The sequence below is a fragment of the Panthera pardus genome, unplaced genomic scaffold, assembly GCF_024362965.1.
Source record: "Panthera pardus isolate Hobbes unplaced genomic scaffold, ASM2436296v1 HiC_scaffold_3, whole genome shotgun sequence".
Lineage (NCBI taxonomy): Eukaryota > Metazoa > Chordata > Mammalia > Carnivora > Felidae > Panthera > Panthera pardus.
Window position 1 is genome coordinate 49,882,544 of NW_026526876.1, and position 17,724 is coordinate 49,900,267.

The window sequence follows — 17,724 nt, forward strand, 5'->3', positions numbered from 1 at the left end:
CACAACAATCGATTCTGCCAAGAATTATCAATGGATACTAAAACTAGTGGGTGAGGGTTTGATAAGGAACAGGATATTTACATAGCCTCAAAGTATCTCTCCACAAATTACTATTAGTGAAAACCTTAAACAAGTAGTCAAAATTACCATCACCAAGAACTGGACAAAATGACACATGCCTCCTAAGAAGATGTTCTGAGAAGATCATAAATAACACTTCTGCAATATTCCTGCCAAAAATGTATTATCTGAATTTAACCGTAGGGAAAGGTAAGACAAACCCAGATTGAGGAACATGCTATAAAAAAGTGGCCTGGGGGGCCTGGCTGGCTTGATCAGTGGAGGTGACTCTTGATCTCAGGGTTTGTGAGTTTGAGCCTTTCCAGTTAGGTGTGGAGATTACTTAAAAAACAAAACAAGCCCTCCCACCCCCACCCCAAGCCTATAGTCTTCAAAAAATTCAAGATGATGAAAGGTAAAACCAAAGAACTATTCAAGATTAAAACAGACTATGAGCGCCTGGGTAGCTCAGTTGGTTGGGCATCCAGCTCTTGATTTTAGCTCAGGTCATGATCTCAGGGTTGTGAGACAGAGCCCCACCTCAGGCTCTGTGCTGGGCATGGAGCCTGCTCGGGATTCTCTCTCTCTCTCTCTCTCTCTCTCTCTCTCTCTCTCTCTCTCTCTCTCTCTTTCTGCCATTCCCCCCCACTCACACCCACTCTCTCTCTCTCTCTCAAATACATACATACACATATACATACATACAATAAAACAGACTAAATGCTTGAAAACAGATATCAGTGTGTGGCCTAGGGTTAGATCTCTGATCTAAACAACAACAAAGTCTGTATAAGACATTATTGGGACAATTGGTAAACTCTTGATATGAATCATGAATCAGATAGTAGTACTGTATCAATGTTATAGTTCCTGATGTAGATAAATGTCTTGGGTTATATAAGAGAAAGTCTGTGTTCTTAGAAACACACAGTAAATATTTATGGATAAAGGAGCATGGTATCTACAGCTTACTGTCAAATGGTTCACAGAAAGTGTATGTGTGTGTGTGTGTGTGTAGAGGGTGGGCAAGCAAGTACATGTACATGAGCACACAGAAATGATAAAGCAAATGGGACAAGATGTTAACAAGGAGAATCTGAGAAAAAGGTATCAGAAGTCCTTTGTACTATTCTAGTAACTGTTCTGTAAAATTTATCAAATGGAAAATTAAAATATAAGCCAAGCTAAAAAAAATGTTTTTCTTGGCTCCCCAATGCCTAAAATCAGAAATCAAAGTTACTATTTACAGGGCATTGGGCACTATTCTAAGTGCTTTGTATCTATTAACTCACTTAACCCTTACAACCACCTTAAAGTTGGTATTCTTACTATCCTCATCTTATAGGTGAGCAAACTGAGGCACTGAGAGTTTATATAACTCACCAAGGTCTCAAAACTAGGAAGGGGCAGAGCCAGGTCTCAGGTGCAGCAGTGTGGCCCCCAAGATTTGGGGCACTATGTTACCTTGTCTCTTCTTGTTTACTTGGGGCAGAGGACAAGTAAGTGCATCAGTAGCAGAATCTCTTTAATTTCAGAAAAGGCTAAACGAAGATGGCAGGCTCCTGGCTGATAAAGATGAAGTTCCATTCCATAGCTGAGACCAAGACAATTTCTTCAATAATTTCTGCTCTGCAGATCTAAAACGGTTTCCTGGGCAGGCCTAAGATTTTTTTTAAAAACTTTATCGTAATATTTTTCGTAAACATTGATCATAAAATTTACCATGTTACATTTCAAACATCTGTTTATGAGATTACCTCCTGAATCAGGCATGTTTGTTGAACCATTTCTTTATACCCCAAGGCGTCCACAGCATTACTAAATATCCATCCTCCAACTTTCTTTACATTCTACTCACCCACATTCACGTTGATATGAACACAGTGTTATGTGGATTTGGTTGCACAATTTTAGAACACCCAAAGTAAAGTTTTTATATGAGCCCAGACCTAGTTCCTTGGTTGCCAGGGTGAAATAGAAATGTTTACTTCACTCTACGAGTAAGCAGTGGTCTCTACATCATCTAAGAAAGTGCTGACTCTAGACTTGTTCATTACAGTGATCCAAGAACTTGTCCTTTTGATACTGTTGGGGAGTGTTTAAAAGTTCATGTAGATGGCTTCTGGGACGTGGGAACTGAAAGGCACTAAGCCTTTCTATTTCGAACGCCACCTTCCCTGTTTTCTACTCTTCAGTCTAAACCTGCCCATGACTTATAAATTATGCACACTTCTCATTAAGGGCAAGTGCTTGGCATCCTCTGTGAGTCACTTGACTGTATACGTTACTCCTTAATCAAACATAAGTCTAGCTTGGGGGAGCAAGTCATTTACTCTTGTGCTATAGAGATAGTTCAGGCACAGTGATTCAAGGCAGGAGACTGGTTGTACAGGGGGACTACAGTTGTACAATACTTCTGTACTGGATGGCAAATAGTCACAGTCCCGAGCACCCTCAGCATCTACTTCCCTCTCCTGGGTACTGGGGCCACTTATGCTCCAACGCCAGGGTTCCTGAAACCTTCTGGCAGCCCTAAGATTTAAGGGTAGCTCCTTGTGTTATTGTGAGATCAAGAACTAACATAACAGCAGGTAAAATCACAGCCCTGCTGGGGAGGTGTGGGTGGGGTAAAGGATGGTAGGACTGTGGATATGGAATGAATGAGAAGTTCTAGACCCTCAGAATATCCTCCATCTGGCTAAACAACCAACACTGTGCTTTTATATGTGTATATCTGTACATGTACATATATGTGCATGTCTGTACCATATACATACATTTACTGCGCAGTTACTATGTGCCAGGCACCACACTTAATGCTTTCAGGATCACATAGCTCATAACTCACCATGCACAATTCAGACGTAGGTCTGGTCAGCTGTTAACACTGCTGCCAAGCGGCAGGCCTTAATGTCGCTGAGTGCTTTCCAAGTTGCTTCATATACATCATCTCTAATCCTTAAAACAACCCAACCTTATAGACAGGGCATCTATTTTACAAATGAGAAAACCAAAGCTCTGAAATGTAAAGGTATTTGTCCAGTGGTATCTAGCTCTTAAGTAGCAAAGTCAGGATTTACACTTGGGTCTGGCTACCTTCAAAGCTTGTGTTCTTCCACATGAAATGATACCAATGGCGACAGAATTGCAATTAGCTGAAGAGTTTGTTTCACTGTGTTAGAAAAGTGTTAAGAGCACACAGCTCAGCACTGCGTACAGAGGCAGAGGACTTCCAGGCTTGGAGCACAGCATTCTGGAAACAAGGCCTTGGCTTTACCAAGCTGGAGGGACAGAGAAGGCTGGCTCCTGAACTAACAAAGGTCTTGTCTACCCAGTCAAGCTATTCCAGAGCTTTAAAAGAATAATGAAATAAACACCTGCAATGCTCTGGCCCTCCTGAGACTAGGAAGATCACAGAACATTCCCCCAAAGGTTGCCTTGTTTGATTCCTTTAGTAATGCCTCTGATTGCAGTTCAAGACCTACCTCAAAAAAGCATCAAAGCAAGGAAAAGACAGAAGTAGAGGATGTATGTACTTTAAAATGCACATGAGAAAGTCAAGGACTTGTGTGCCTTAAGTGGGGGTGGGGGGGAGAAAAGGTTTGCTACATTTTATTTTCTAAAAATAAAAGGCTGCTTTTAAGCTAGTTAGACCCTTGTGTAGCACATGGAGGGCCCCTCTCTCCTTGTACAGCAAAGCAGCCAGCCCTAGTAATGATTTAGGGGAGATTAACAAATATGTCAATGTCTATTTTCTGCTTAATTTAAAAGCGGCGTCTATAAAGATTTTTGACTTCTGAACCCTGTTCTCCTGAAAGAAAGAAGGTAAGAATGAGGAGGGGGATAAAGAGTGATTATCCTATCATTGATCGTTTGTCAGGAGCATTTCTTATTCACTGGACTATTGTAAAAAGCTAAGCTCTCGATCAATCCTGTAAGCTCCCTGTACAATTAAATATCTTGGAATGGTTTTCTTTCTTTTCTAGCCAGATTGCAGGGCCTCAGGGTTTTTAGGAAAGCAAGTCGTTGTGTGCGTGTGTGAATGTGTTTAAGAATATGCTACAGGGAGGAAAGTCATTCTTTTCTAGAATCCTACTTTAGGGAAAGGCTGAAATGGGAGAAGAAAGGTAGGTTACTCTCGTCTCTTTCTTCCCAAAATAAAAAGTCCCCATGAAATCCTAAAAATCCACCATAAGTTTGGATAACTATAAGAGTTAAAAAATATTTCAATGTAAAGAACTAAATACAGAAGAGTACTACTAGTCTGTACTATTCTGATCCAATAAGAAGAGCTAACGCTACTGAGATGTTACTATGTGCTAGAATTGTTTAAGTACTTTTCATCTCATTTAATCCTTGCAAATACCCTAAAAGATGGCTACCTTACAGATGAAGACATGGAGGCACAAAAAAGTGAAGTAACTTGCCCAAGGCTGCAAAGCTAGGAAACCATGGAGCTGGGATTCAGGCTTAGATAGTAGTCTGGCTTCAGAGCCCATGCTCTTTTTAAATTTAGTTTTTATTTTTAAAATTTCCCCCAAAGCAGGTGCACAGTTCCTGGAAGTATCGCAATACCAGATCGACGAGTGGGGTGGATGGAGCAAGCTTCTATTCCATCTCCTAATTCCAAAAATCCATTTAATATATTGTCCTCGGATAGAGGACATATCAGATATTAAACTGATAGGAACAGATACTATACTTGATCTTAGCCAAAAGGCTGAGAAGCGATATAGAGCCAATGCCCTTTAAATGAAACAAGTTAAATTGACCCACAAGTGCCCACAGGGCAGCAGCCTGTCAGGTGTTCCTGGGGCCAGGACATAATGAAAAGCCACATCTCTCCTCCATGGGGTCAAAGCTGAAGAGAAGCTTCTGAGGAGAGAGCTGATTTCTGCAGCAGGAGGTGTTTTTTTACCCAGCCATGACACTGAAGGAGGGCAGGAGGAGGTGAGCCTTACCCTATGGACGAGCAGATCACATCTTATGGTGTAGGATTTGGGGGGAGGGGTGAGACCTTCAAAGCTTAGAATGAAAATCATACTGGTAGGCTGAAAATTCTCTGCTCAGCTAAAGGCACTAGGTGACCTTGCAGAAATCTCTTTTCTGTGCTCAGTTTCTCGTTTATGTAACAACAACCCTAAGCTGGCAAAAAAGGAAAATGTTTTATAAAAGAATGTGATATTAAAGTGTTTTTTTTATTTTTTTAGTTATACTAAGAAGCTTTATGTAAATTTAAACCCAATTTCAACTTTTATGGGCCCTTCTTCCTCTCCTAAGAAAGCAATTTGCTTTGATTGGTTAAATACTTATGAAACTAAAGAAAAGGACTAGACCACCCTCCCTCACTCAGCTCCAGAATATCTCAGATATAAGAACACACACCCGTACCTCAACCTTGAGACTGAAAAATCAGCATAAAAAAGACTGGAATCTTATTAAGATTCAGAAGTACAAACATAAGTAGCTGTTTAAAAGATCTGTGTAATCACATTTTCAATGTTGAAAGAAATTTCTCTATAAAGATAGTAAGATAGGGTGGGGAAAAAAAAAAAAAAAACCTTGCAAAACTACTTCTGTATCCATCACAGGTGTGCCTTTCTTTACACAAAAGCATTCTTGAAAAACTGCGTAAATCAGATCCTGTTTTAAATGCCTTAAGGGAGCTATTTAGAAGGAACCCTGCAGTGAATCCTTTGGTAAAGCAAATAATCCTTTTGTAATGGGAATAATTTCTCCCAATGTATCTAGTTTTTTTAAAATCCCATTTTCATATATCTGCTTTTCTTCAAAGGGGGCCATACCTATCTAAATACAGCTGCATTTGCATATTGATTTTAATAGCGATCCTCTCAGGGATGTTTAACCCTAGGTTCCTTGCAATGGTGTTAGTGCTCTGCTGTTCATATTTTTAAAAATCATTATAGTAAACCCAGAGATTTCCAAATAGGAATAAAAGAATCTATTATTCCCCCTGCAGCCCTGTCCCCCGTGCCCCCCATGCAAACAGTCCACACAAAAGAGTCAGGAAGCCGCACAGAATTCCCTGAATTCTCGTGGCAGTAAGTCTCAAAGTCTTTACAGTTTTCCTTTCCTTTGTTGCTCCCCTGAATCTACCAGGGACAGGGCTCTGGGTCAGCTAGGACCAGGTGGGAACAGTGCCTCTCAGACATATTCTGACAACAGCCTGCAGGCAGGCAGAAGCTTAGGTTCAGTCCAACAAAATGCCAGCCTGGTCTCTCTGCCTGACAGAACTGTGAATCACTGTTTCCTAGGAAGAGGCAAGCCCAAGTGCTTTTATAAATACAATCAGATTAATAGATCAGATCAAAACAACTCCTTCTCCTTCCCAGAAAATGCTGTCACTATTGAACCAAATTGCATCAAACCAAAATGCTCCTGAATCAGTGTGATGAAGTGGGTTGTGAGCGGCTGCTAACTAAGGGAAGAGGCACCATGCCATAATCTCTCCTCGTGGGCCTGCCTACCAGAGACCAGTGCTTGAATGGCCACGGTGCCAGTGAGGATGCTCCATGTGTACCACAGATGACAGGGCAAGTGGCCACATCCCAGGCACTGGTATCAGAACTTCTTTCCTTTTCAACTTTCCAGGTAAGGATGCTGCTTTCTGACCCACACAAGCAATTCCAGCTCTTTTCAGCTTACAACATCTTGAAGATGGACACAAGAGATGGAAAAGCACACACAGCTCAGATACTTCGATCACTCCTGCCAGAAGACCAGCTTAACCCCTGAATCCCCTTAACCCAAGGAAGTGTCCTTTTCTTGTCATCTGGCTGCTAAAAGAGAAGGCTTGGGGGGAAGGCATTCTGGAAGATGTCTACAGACATGTGCAAGCCCTAGTACTCCCTCTGCACCTGGGGTGCCCTGGGCAGAAGGTATGCTGGTGGAAGGGCCAGGGGCAGGCCAGCTGCAGTGCTCAGCTGGAGTGGCCTCTGCCTGTGTCAGACCGGCACTCTCAGGGCGTGCTGTGTGGGCACCACCAAGGTGCTGCCTGGCAGGCTGCCCGGGAACAGGGCCACATTCAAAATGTGAGCCTGGAGCAGGATAAAGTTTCACTAAGTGGCTCCTTTGCCTAGAGACTATTTGTGTTGAGGGAGAGGGCAGTGGGGAACATATGACTGCTTCACACTTGGACTGTCTCTCTCAATTGATTTGTAAGGGTAAGGATCCAGGAGAAAATCTTAGGTTCCGGTGTCAAGAGGCCAGGCTAGGAAGACCATCCTATCCCACACCACTCCCTGGTCCTAGCTCTCTGAGGAGGTAGAAGGATGTCAGAGAGACACAAAGAGGCCATGGAGGCTGGGGCTCTATTTCCAGAGAAGGAAGCAAATTTCCATAAGGCAACCAGGCTGGTAGTATAGTTATCCTTCCTGCATGGACTCTACCAAGCCTGTTCTGAGACTCCAGACTATGGTATTTGGGTTTATATCACATTTCTTTCTCTCTTTACCTCCACCGGGAACCAAGGTATGTACTATTTTCATATGCTATGATAATCACAGAACTACAAACCAGGAATTCACCACCTTCTACCCAAAGTATATAAAATGATGAAAGGTCAATTTTTAAAAATAAAAAATATGAAACAAAGTTAGCTGTTCAGAAATTAAATATTACTCATTATCCTTAGAGAATAAATAGTAATTATGTTTTTGAACACAGTCAAATCAGTTGTGCTCTAAGTGATCTGACAGTGTGCTCCCCAGTGCAGAGGCCAATCTGGGAAGAGATTGGGAACATAAGGTAACATCCACCTCTACAGGCTTTCTCCTAAATCAGATTTTTCTCAGTGGAATTGGCTTTAGATAACAAAGGGAAAGAATTCCTGTTTAATTTTGATCACGCTCAGTATTCAGCTGAGGAAATCCTGAGAAATGCAGAACAGTGGGAACCAGAATTCCATTCTGGGTGCTGATATACGTTTATTTTGTATCTTGGATGATTTATTGAAGTCTTCTTTTTGCCTTAATCTCTCAATCTGGAAAATGAGGTCATTTGCACCCACTTTGTGTGAAAGTATTTTGTCAGTTGATTCTAGGCATAGAGAAAAAGAGCCAAAAGCCTACGTGAACCCGAAAGGAGTGGAGTTCATGGCATGTTCTGTTACATCTTTGCTGGCCTGTGACCTCACAAATACACCTACACCTGGGTATGTATGATCTCCCTGAAAAACTTAAATCGCTTAAGGGACAAGACCACTTTTTCTACTTCTTTCGTATTTCCTTTCCTATACCACTTGCTACAGAAGTAGACCTATGCCACAGAGATAGCAAACATGGCTGTCTCCTTCTTCTGATAATTAAGGCAGGAAATGATGCCAAACCCTATGTCTGAAAAATGCTTCACAGATTCAAAGTGAATGCACATTCATCTGATCTTCACAGTGGCTAGGTTGGGGCATTATCCCCACTTTCTAGATGAAGAAACTAATGTTCAGAGAAGTGAAACAATTTACCTACAAGCAACCTGAGGCTTATACATGACTATTTTTATTTTAGACCTACTCTCATGTTCCTGACCTGCCCTGGGCCAGAGCTGCTTCACATTTAGCAGACTAAGGATTCTTTCTCCAATGCCATTTTGGTCAAGGTTAAATAAATATGGTTTTCTTCAATGCAGAGAGGAAATTGATAATGAGATGATTTGTAACAAATGATTAAATGGCCATCACTTGGAAATCTCCTCCCTCTCCCCTTCCTGTATTTCAAAAGTTAAAAGGTGCTGGGTGAAGGTGGGAGCGATATCACTTTCCTTCAAGAGAAAGAAGCTTTGGCCCCACACCCCTCACCATCCGGTTGCTCTGCAAACAGATGTCAGAGAGGATCCCTCTTCCTACCACCCAGTTACTCTGAAGGGATGATAACAGCCATTGGGGGGTTAAAAAGAGGCAGTGAACCCCCAGTTAATGAGTAGGAATTCAGCAGGCAGTGTAAGATAAATGGAGCTCTCTCTGCTTCTGCTAGAGTCAGCATGAACTGCGGCCCTGCGGCTTGTTTGTGGCAAATGGAGTGCGCGAAATATCAAAGGGCAGTGATCCAGAAGAAGACCGACTTTGACAAATTTTAAATTGGCCAGAAAGAAAACCAGCAAAAAAGAAAAAAGGAAAAAAAAAAAAAAAAAAAAAAAGAAGAAAAAAAGAAAAAAAAAGAGAGAGAGAGAGAGAAAATTACGCAATTCACTGTGTCCTGCAATTGTGGCATTGCTGCTTTGTACAGAATTAGTGGTAAAAACAGCAGAACGACTGCCTGATGCTGGGAGCAATTATGAGCCATCTAAGTAAGATGCTTATCAGTGGCTGAAGCTTTTAGAGCTCTCACTATATACAGTTGTGAGGAACTTGCTCTTGAGCTGCAGTTACTTTAATTAAAGTGTATGGGGTTGGTCAGAAGTAATTATCCTGTTTGGAGAAGAGACAGAAAAAAACCACCTCAACAATTCTGGTTGGCAATAGATTTTAGAAACAGCTTTGCCAATTCTTGTTGTATGTGTGCACTTCCCATAAAGGGATCAGGCTGAGATGGGTTAGACTTATTGGTGGTTGTTACCTAATGGCAAACAATGGGAGGCACACAGGGTTTATTATAACCCAAGTCACCGTGTCTGGCAGGCAACCTGGCTCAGGGCTCCAAACTGCCAGGATGTGCGGTCTTCTAGAGTGCAGGCAAACACTCAGAAGTTTTTGTGTCTCTAGATAGTGAGCATATAAAGGGTCCACAAATGGTACTTTATTAATTAAATTACTATTTGAAACATAAATGAACTAGCACCTCTCCTTTTTATGCCTTCCATTCACGGATTTCATTACCTTTTAAAGACAATCACTCTGTTCCTAGAAAAACAAAACCAAAACAAACTAACAAAAGGACTCCAAGCATTTATCTTCACTAACCTAGTGAGGGGCTTGATGGGAGGTCTAGGCAGATAATCAGTGCTTTAGAAGAACCTGAAATGCATTTCAGTCTCTGGACTTGACACAGGGCTCCCACAGTTTAGTCCTATGTGCAAGCTGCAGCCCTTCCAAAGCTCCAAAAACAAATGAGCAACAGAGTAGTGCGCACAAATGTTCCCAGGGCTGTGCGTAGTCTTTACTTGTGTTTCTCTAGCTCGAGATGGCCCTGGAACTCCACCTGGGTAGGTCTCCAGCTTCTCTGTCCCATGACATCGACTCACATTCCTCAGAAATGTCCAAAGAGACAACCAGAAACAGAACTCTTAAGACTTTTGAGGACTTTTAAGCATATTCTCTGCCTGATTAGCCTGCCCCCCAACAGCAACTTCCAGCTAATTGTTCTTTATGAGGATATCATCCACAAGGCCAGAAAGATGGACTGTGTGAATTATAAGAAAATATCAGAAGAAAACTTGGGTGACTTTTGCTTTTTTAGGTCCTACTTTCCCTCCTATTACATACACTATTTCATTCTACCAGGGCTCTTACCATATAGAGGACAGTAAATAAAGATTATCATGAATTTGATCAAATGCTTCAGTGCCTCCTCCCTTGGCCTATGAATGCACTCATTACAAATCAGCTGAATGGCTCATTGATTTGCCAGGAGGACAAGCAGACATACCCAATCGTTCAGCCAAGCGAATGTAGACTGGGTCCACCCGACGCATGGTTTTCACCAGATCTTTTCTGCGGAATTTGATTTCTACTGTCCCTTCTGGCTCCAGAACCGATCCCCTGGATCAGAGAGAAAGAAAACAAAACAGAAATAGAGGCACTTTAAAGGAAGGAGACAACTGAAAGAGGCTGGTTACGATTTGCAGACCAGGAAATAGCTTCATTATGGTTTTGGCCACCCATGGCTCACAGGAGTAACCCCAGGGAGAGGCAGGCATCAAAAAGTGTCTAAGTGGGTTGTGAGAAAAGCCTGGCAAAAAGCAATTAAAATAATTCTCATTACCACACCAGTCTACTTCCATCTCAAAAGAGGAATATAGATTCCACCATCTACAGCCGATAAGGGTAGCAGGAATCACATTATTTTCCAGGAGGGGGAAGAAAAAAAAAAAGATGATGTAGGCACCGTGGCAGGGGACCAGCCTCCAGCACTTAGGCTGTGCGATGAGAGGTCGATGCTGATCGGTCCCATGCACAGCTGTTAGTCTGCTGGCAGGATGACACACTGGGCTGGGCCAAGCAGGAAAGAAAACATTCTGCCTACTGCTATGGAGAGGTCTCAGGGTTATTACTAGTGCATACTAATTTTGTTCTATTACTAGGAACGTTACCCTATACAACTTAAAAAAAAAAAAAAGCTTTTCGATTGAAAAAAATTACAGCTACTACTTAGTACATACATGGCACTGTTCCAAGTGCTTACACATGAATCTTCACAGCAGTCCTATACCCAGTCTACACCCTCTATGAGGGAAGTTACTATTATCTCCCATTTTACAGATGAGGAAACTAAGGTACAGGGCGTTAAGAGACTTGTCCGAGCCTAACAAGTGACAGAGCTGCATCTGAAACCCGGTGGTCTTGCTCCACAGTCTGCAGAGGAACTGTCTGTGATCTGGTATCAGATCAGGGGCTAGATTTGGATTTAAAAATAATAAATCCCTGGGTGTAGACTGCTAGCTGAGTGATTTGATAAAACTACTGGACTCTCCCAAGCAGCATTTGAAGCAGGAGGCTAAAATTTTTGCAGAAACAGAGAAGCAGGTATTCAAGTAAAATGATCAGATGCAGGAAGTGGCACGGAAAATGTCAAAGAAATACAATGTGAAATTTCCCTATTTTGGAAAGGGCTGAAAACTGATTGTGAAAGGAAGCTGGATGTGGTCTGTTTTACTTAAGTCGTTTCAAGGACCACCTCTTGACAAAGGTCTGGGACTTTTTCTTTTGCAGTCCTTTGGATGCTGTAAACACTGTTCTCCAAGTGTCCTAGAGTGCCAGAGTGCGACACTGGACTCTGAGGGAGCAGCTTCGGTTTGGAATCACAGAAGGCAGGTGCTATGGTACACCTCAGTGACGACCAGCTTGTTCCACAGACAAGCAGTTCAGGAAGAGTAAAACTGCTTCAAGTTGCTCGCCAGTCAGTTAAGGCTTCAGAACTCCAGACTAACAATTTAGTCCTTCTACACCAACTTGCTTTCGGTTCCATCTGCCCCATATCTAAGAAACAGAGAGTAATAGGCCTATCTGAAACACAAACAGAGGAGACAATCTCTCTGAGTCTGGGGATATGTGGGATAGAGGACTTCTTGGTAAAAGAATCTGGGGTGGGGGACCACACTGGGAAAGCCTGACCCCCACCTCCTTTCTTTCTCATCCCAGCAGACACTATTTAGGAAATCTATTTTTCTGACCTTGTAACCCTCTGGAAATAGAGATTCAAATAAAGTTCTCTGGTTATAATGTTCTCCAGGAGGAAACCAACAGCTAGAGGACCTTCAGAGGCAGTGAATGGAAAAAAAGAAGAAATGCTACCTGCTTTCTCGGTCAGCATACATCTCCATGTGCCGGGGGTTGATGGTGGGGTCAATCACAACCCAGGAGCCACCCCGGAGCTCAGCTTGAGGAGGAATGTAAACCAGCACAGGCTGGGAGCACTCCCGTAAGCTATCCACGATGTAAGCACCAAACTTCAGCACCTGGTCGTACATATCTATAGAGGAGACAAATCAGAAATCATGAAACAATGCTTCCAAACATCGTTCACATCATGGTATACACAGAAAACAATATTTATATCGTGAGCTGTGCCTCCATGAGGAGGCTGCTCAGATCAGAGGTGACAGGTCTGGGGGTTCAGCCACCCTAGGTCCTGTCTGGCCACCCTGAAAATTGAAAGGATGGGGATTTCCACCTGTAATGCTGTACAAGACTCTACAGGATCTTCAAAAACACAAGAGAAGTGCACTGTCTTTCACAAGACAGTGTGCAAGCCCTATGGATTGCATATCCATTTTATAGCCTTTCTGAATTGCCAGATTCTGGTTTCATTATATTAATTCACACTTGCTCTACAGACACTGAGTATTTTTCATGTCAATATGTGATCTCTCTCACTACATTAAGTTTTCTGAAGGAAGGAACTATTCAAGCTCTTTTCAAGTCTCTTCATGATACTTAGAATATGATAAGCTCTTAAAATGTATAGCTAATGGAAATGGAGCCTTCAAAATTTTTAATCTTCAAAATGGCATCTTTGCTCTTGGTATCCCCAGTGTCTTGTCCAGTGCCTGGAACATAGTTAGTGCTCAGAGTAAGTATCTGCTGAATGAATGGGTGAGCACATACACACTTTGGAAAGAACATAATGAGAAAGAAAAACAAGTTAATTCTTTAACAGTTCCATTTTTACCAGGGCATCAATATGAGAAAACATTTAAAATGCATACGTATTTACTGGAAACATCACACAGCCACACAAAAAGAAGAGCTACCTCTTCATTTTGCTAAAGAGTACACTTTGTAATCCCCCACAAGGCTAGGAGCAACCTGAAGAAAAGGCACCCTGGTGCATAAATAGAGTCCTTGGAAAGTAGGATCAGTTATTATTTATTTCCCAACAATTTATGGACTTCTTCCCATTTCCCAGCTCACTGAAGTCTGTGCATGTCTAAAGTCTTAGGTTTATGATTCCAGATGTTTAATGAGCACTTCAGCGGAACCTCAATGGATCCTTTCTAAACACCAAATAACAGGTTCAACTGAGTTCAAACTTTCCTATCAAAGCAAGGATCTCAATTTGGAATAAATCAATTCTGGAAATCCAGAGCAAAAAAGCATTTTTCAGAAAGTTAAGAGCAAATCCAAATAGAAATTGCTTTCATTGTAGTTACTGGCAAATTAAACTGCCACCTTCTCCAAAGTAAAAATGGCTCTCTCTATACAAACCATCAGTGAGCACAGTTAACTGCAAAGTATATGCCTCTCTCCATTGCCCAACCTGGCTGCTCTGTGAAGACTTCAGAAACTCCAGAAATTTAGAAGTTGCTCCGGGAAAAACTCCCTACCCTATGAGGAATGTGTATGGTCATATACTCTGTATATATGATCAGAGCAAAGACATTTATCCCTTTGGGAGGAAAGCAAAGACCAAAAAAATTTACTGCTAATTACACAACTGCTGTATGAAGAGCAGGGAATAAAGGACTTTAAGCGCTTTACGCTAATTCTGTGGTTATGAAAATAATTGCTCAGTTCAAATTATTTTAACTAAATTAATTCTTTAGTGGATATTTCAACCAGTGCTACATAATAAAATAATTGTGTAATTAGCAGTACATTTTTCAGTGCTGCCAAGAGTAGTCTCAGCCTCAGAACAAGTAACAGAAAGGAGTAGCCCTCAGTGGTGTCATGCACAGAGAAGAAATGGAAGACATGGATAGAAGGAGAAAGTAAAACAATAGACAAAAAGCACACAAAAGAAAGAGGAAAAAGTAAGTTAGAAGTAAACAAAGATAGTGTCCCGCCTTCTCACTCACTTCTGTTTCTTAAAGATACACCCACATCAAAATCTGTCTGTACTATCTATGATTAACAGACCCAGCCCCTTGAAAGGACTTTATTTAAAATGCACGCCCATTTATTTAATTTTTTAAACTCAAGTTCATATGGGATGCCTGGGTGGCTCAGTCGATTGAGCATCTGACTTCGGCTCAGGTCATGATCTCACAGTTCGTGAGTTTGAGCCCCGCACTGGGCTCTGTGCTGACAGCTTGGAACCTAGAGCCTGCTTTGGATTCTGCCCCTCCTGTGCTCACACTCTGTCTCTGTCTCTTTCTCTCTCTCAAAAATAAAACATAATTTAAAAAAACATTTAAAAAGATACCCTCAAGTTCATATATGCAAGTAGTTTGGGATGAAGCTGAGTGTGCATGTTTTACTTTCTGAAATGAACTTTAGTCCCTCTTTTTCATCATCATGGCTAGTTTACTGCATATCAGGCAGCATGATTTCATACACACACACAAATGAATCACTTAATTATCAGAAAACCATGTTCTTCTAACCCAAGTTATACGTGAGTAAACTGAGGCTTAGTTAAATAAGTGAATAAGTGGCAGAGTATGAGACTCGAACCCAGATCTTTTTGATTCTTGAAGTCCACTTTCTGTGACCTCATTCTTACTGGAAGGAAAGAGCGGGAGCCCAAGGCTGCTTTCTAGCATCTGATACAATGGCTGAGTAAAACAAAAACCAGAAAAGAGACTGAAATAAAATGACTGAATATTTTTAAATTTTGCCTGGACTTTTTGTATGTTCAGAAAAGTAAGAAATTGTATTGATGACACTATACAGCTATGTGAAGGGCTTGGATCTGACTGCCAAGAAATTACCTTCAGGCCCCATGACTGGGAGTAGAAAAGGGGCCCCAGGCTTCATTAAAGCTGACAGGCTCAGGACCAAAAACAATGCCTCCATCTAACCTGGAACACCAACAAACCCACAATCCAACCATCAGAACACCCAAAAAACAACAAAAGGCTATTAAAATATAAACTGACACACACAAAACAAACTCTACAAACAACACGCTCCCACTCAACCACAGCAGCCCCAAACCGTACATTCTGAAGGGCACGCTGAAGCGTGTGGCCATAGTCTGGTACATACTTGTGTGAAATCTCTTCCTATTTGAGACAGAGCAAAAGTACAGCCAAGTGTAGCAGGGGAGAGTGTACTCCCAAGGCTTTAGGTGAGAAATCAGTCTAGGGAATTGTAAAGCTATGCATATGCTGACTGTCAATTCTCAGGCCATGGGAAAAGCAACTAAGAATGGACAATACTGATAGGTTCTTCAGTGGAGAGGCGGGGGATTGGTACTTTCTAAGCACTGTGAGCAAAGCACATCTGCATACAATCACAGAGCCTTTCTGGTGCGTTCTCAGCAACCAAGCACCAACCCTGCCCGGGGCCTTCATTGTTATACAACATGGATAAACTGTGGCAGCCACATGTACCAAACAAGGGAGCAGGGTGGTAGGGTGTTTCCACAGTGCCCCATACTCTTGAAACTGGAACAGATCTTATTGGCTTGGGGCGAGATTATCTGTTAGAAGCTGAAGGTAAACATTAGGCATACACAAGCTGCATACACATAATGTCAGTTCATTATGGCCGGCTGACACAGTCTTTCAACATCCAAGTAATCAGAGACTTTAAAATAGACTTTCATTCCGGTTAAAGTTTTCAATAAATGTTTTTTTATTGTTATTTATAACCTGTCCCAGGAAAAAATAATAAGTATAACATGAAAAGCCAACTGAGAGTGACCCTGTAGCACCAGCAGTGAGGCAGCTTAATATCACTGGGATTTGCATCCTATCAAGCTATTCATGCTGAGGCTGGGACCCTGGTGCTAATTTCTAGTAAATTTCACGCTTGATGTCTCCCTGTTGTGGGTCATTGCCGGTTCGCCTAAATAAACTGCTTCCAAATGGCTCTTCCATCTAAATATTCAGCCAGTTTTTATAATTTAATTTTGCATTATGCTGAATAGCCTTCCGGCCAGATAGAACTCATTGGAAAAAAAGCACCAATACCATCTTGACATACTTTTATTTATTTATTTATATTTTTACTGCTCGAATTAGACCTCCTAGGCTGACTAGTAAAGAGTTTTTTTTTCTCTCCACTAATGTCAATTTTCAGCATAGCAAGAGCTGTCTCTAATCTTTTCCTACTCATTACACACAATTTTGGAGTCATTTTACCCACAGTGCAGTCGGCTCCTGGCTGTGTGTTTGTGTGCACTGAGGGATGGCATAATTGTTTATTTTCCCTCCCTGCATAATCCCCAGCCAGTATTGAAACCAAAACTGCAAACATCTCCCCAAGGGATATGGAATGACTCTCAGCTTAGGTCCCTTTACATGAGATAATATGTAGAAAACATCCTGACCTGTATGTAAATATGAAAGGCAATGTTCTTCCCCTTCCTACATTTACACTGATCTCTATCTTCCCCAAAGCTTATTTATCTTAAGTGATAATGGATACAGCAGCACCAAAACTCTGAAGACAGAACGGGCCCTGGACTGTATCAGGCCAGTAACTCATTTTTGACCAGAGGCAGGGGGGAGAGGCGGATGGGGGAAGTTATTGTTTAATGGGTACAGAATTTGTGTCAAGGATAATGAAAAGGTTTGGGGTATATTTAGTGCTGATTGTTACATAACATGTGAATATATTTAATGCCACTGAATAGTACACTTACAGATGGTTAAAATGATAAACATTATGTTATATGTACTTTCCTGCAATATGAAAAAAAGTAACTCCTATCTGACCACTTGGAGTTTCTTATCACAGTGACCAAGGACAACATCAAAGCAGAAGACAGGCAGGTGGCTAAGAACTTTCTCAGGAACCTACACAATCTATTCCAGGGGATGTTCTGGTAGACCTGGTTTGGTCCTAGGCTCTAAACTCAGCCAACTGTGCTGGAGGAAGTCAGACAGATCTGTGTTCCTCTCCCAGCTCTGTCATTCTTCAGCTAAATGATCTTGGGAAATTTACTTAACCTAAGTCTCAATTTATGTAAAAGGCAGATAAATACTACAGCCTACCCCTCGGAAGTGCTTGTTGTGACGATTATGTAAGACAGTGCACATAAAATGGTTAGCACGGTTTCTGGCGAAAGGAGCTCAATGACTCCTAATTGTTGTTGCTTTTATTGT

General features: G+C 41.7%; 1 protein-coding gene and 1 non-coding gene across 20 annotated transcripts in view; both read right to left on the reverse strand.

Annotated features, from left to right (window-relative positions):
* The window catches only part of ACACA (acetyl-CoA carboxylase alpha), a 277,600-nt gene that overhangs the window by 14,161 nt on the left and 245,715 nt on the right, over positions 1-17,724 (reverse strand). For all 19 annotated transcript variants that reach the window (XM_019424026.2, XM_053892519.1, XM_019424025.2 and 16 more), the window contains 2 exons: positions 12,524-12,701; positions 10,659-10,771 (listed from right to left, as the gene is read on the reverse strand). In XM_019424026.2, the coding sequence (XP_019279571.1) occupies positions 10,659-10,771; positions 12,524-12,701 (291 nt within the window). The remainder of the gene's footprint in view (positions 1-10,658; positions 10,772-12,523; positions 12,702-17,724) is intronic.
* LOC128774386 (U2 spliceosomal RNA) lies at positions 4,602-4,792 on the reverse strand. Its single transcript, XR_008418964.1, has one exon. It is a non-coding gene; the product is annotated as a U2 spliceosomal RNA (small nuclear RNA).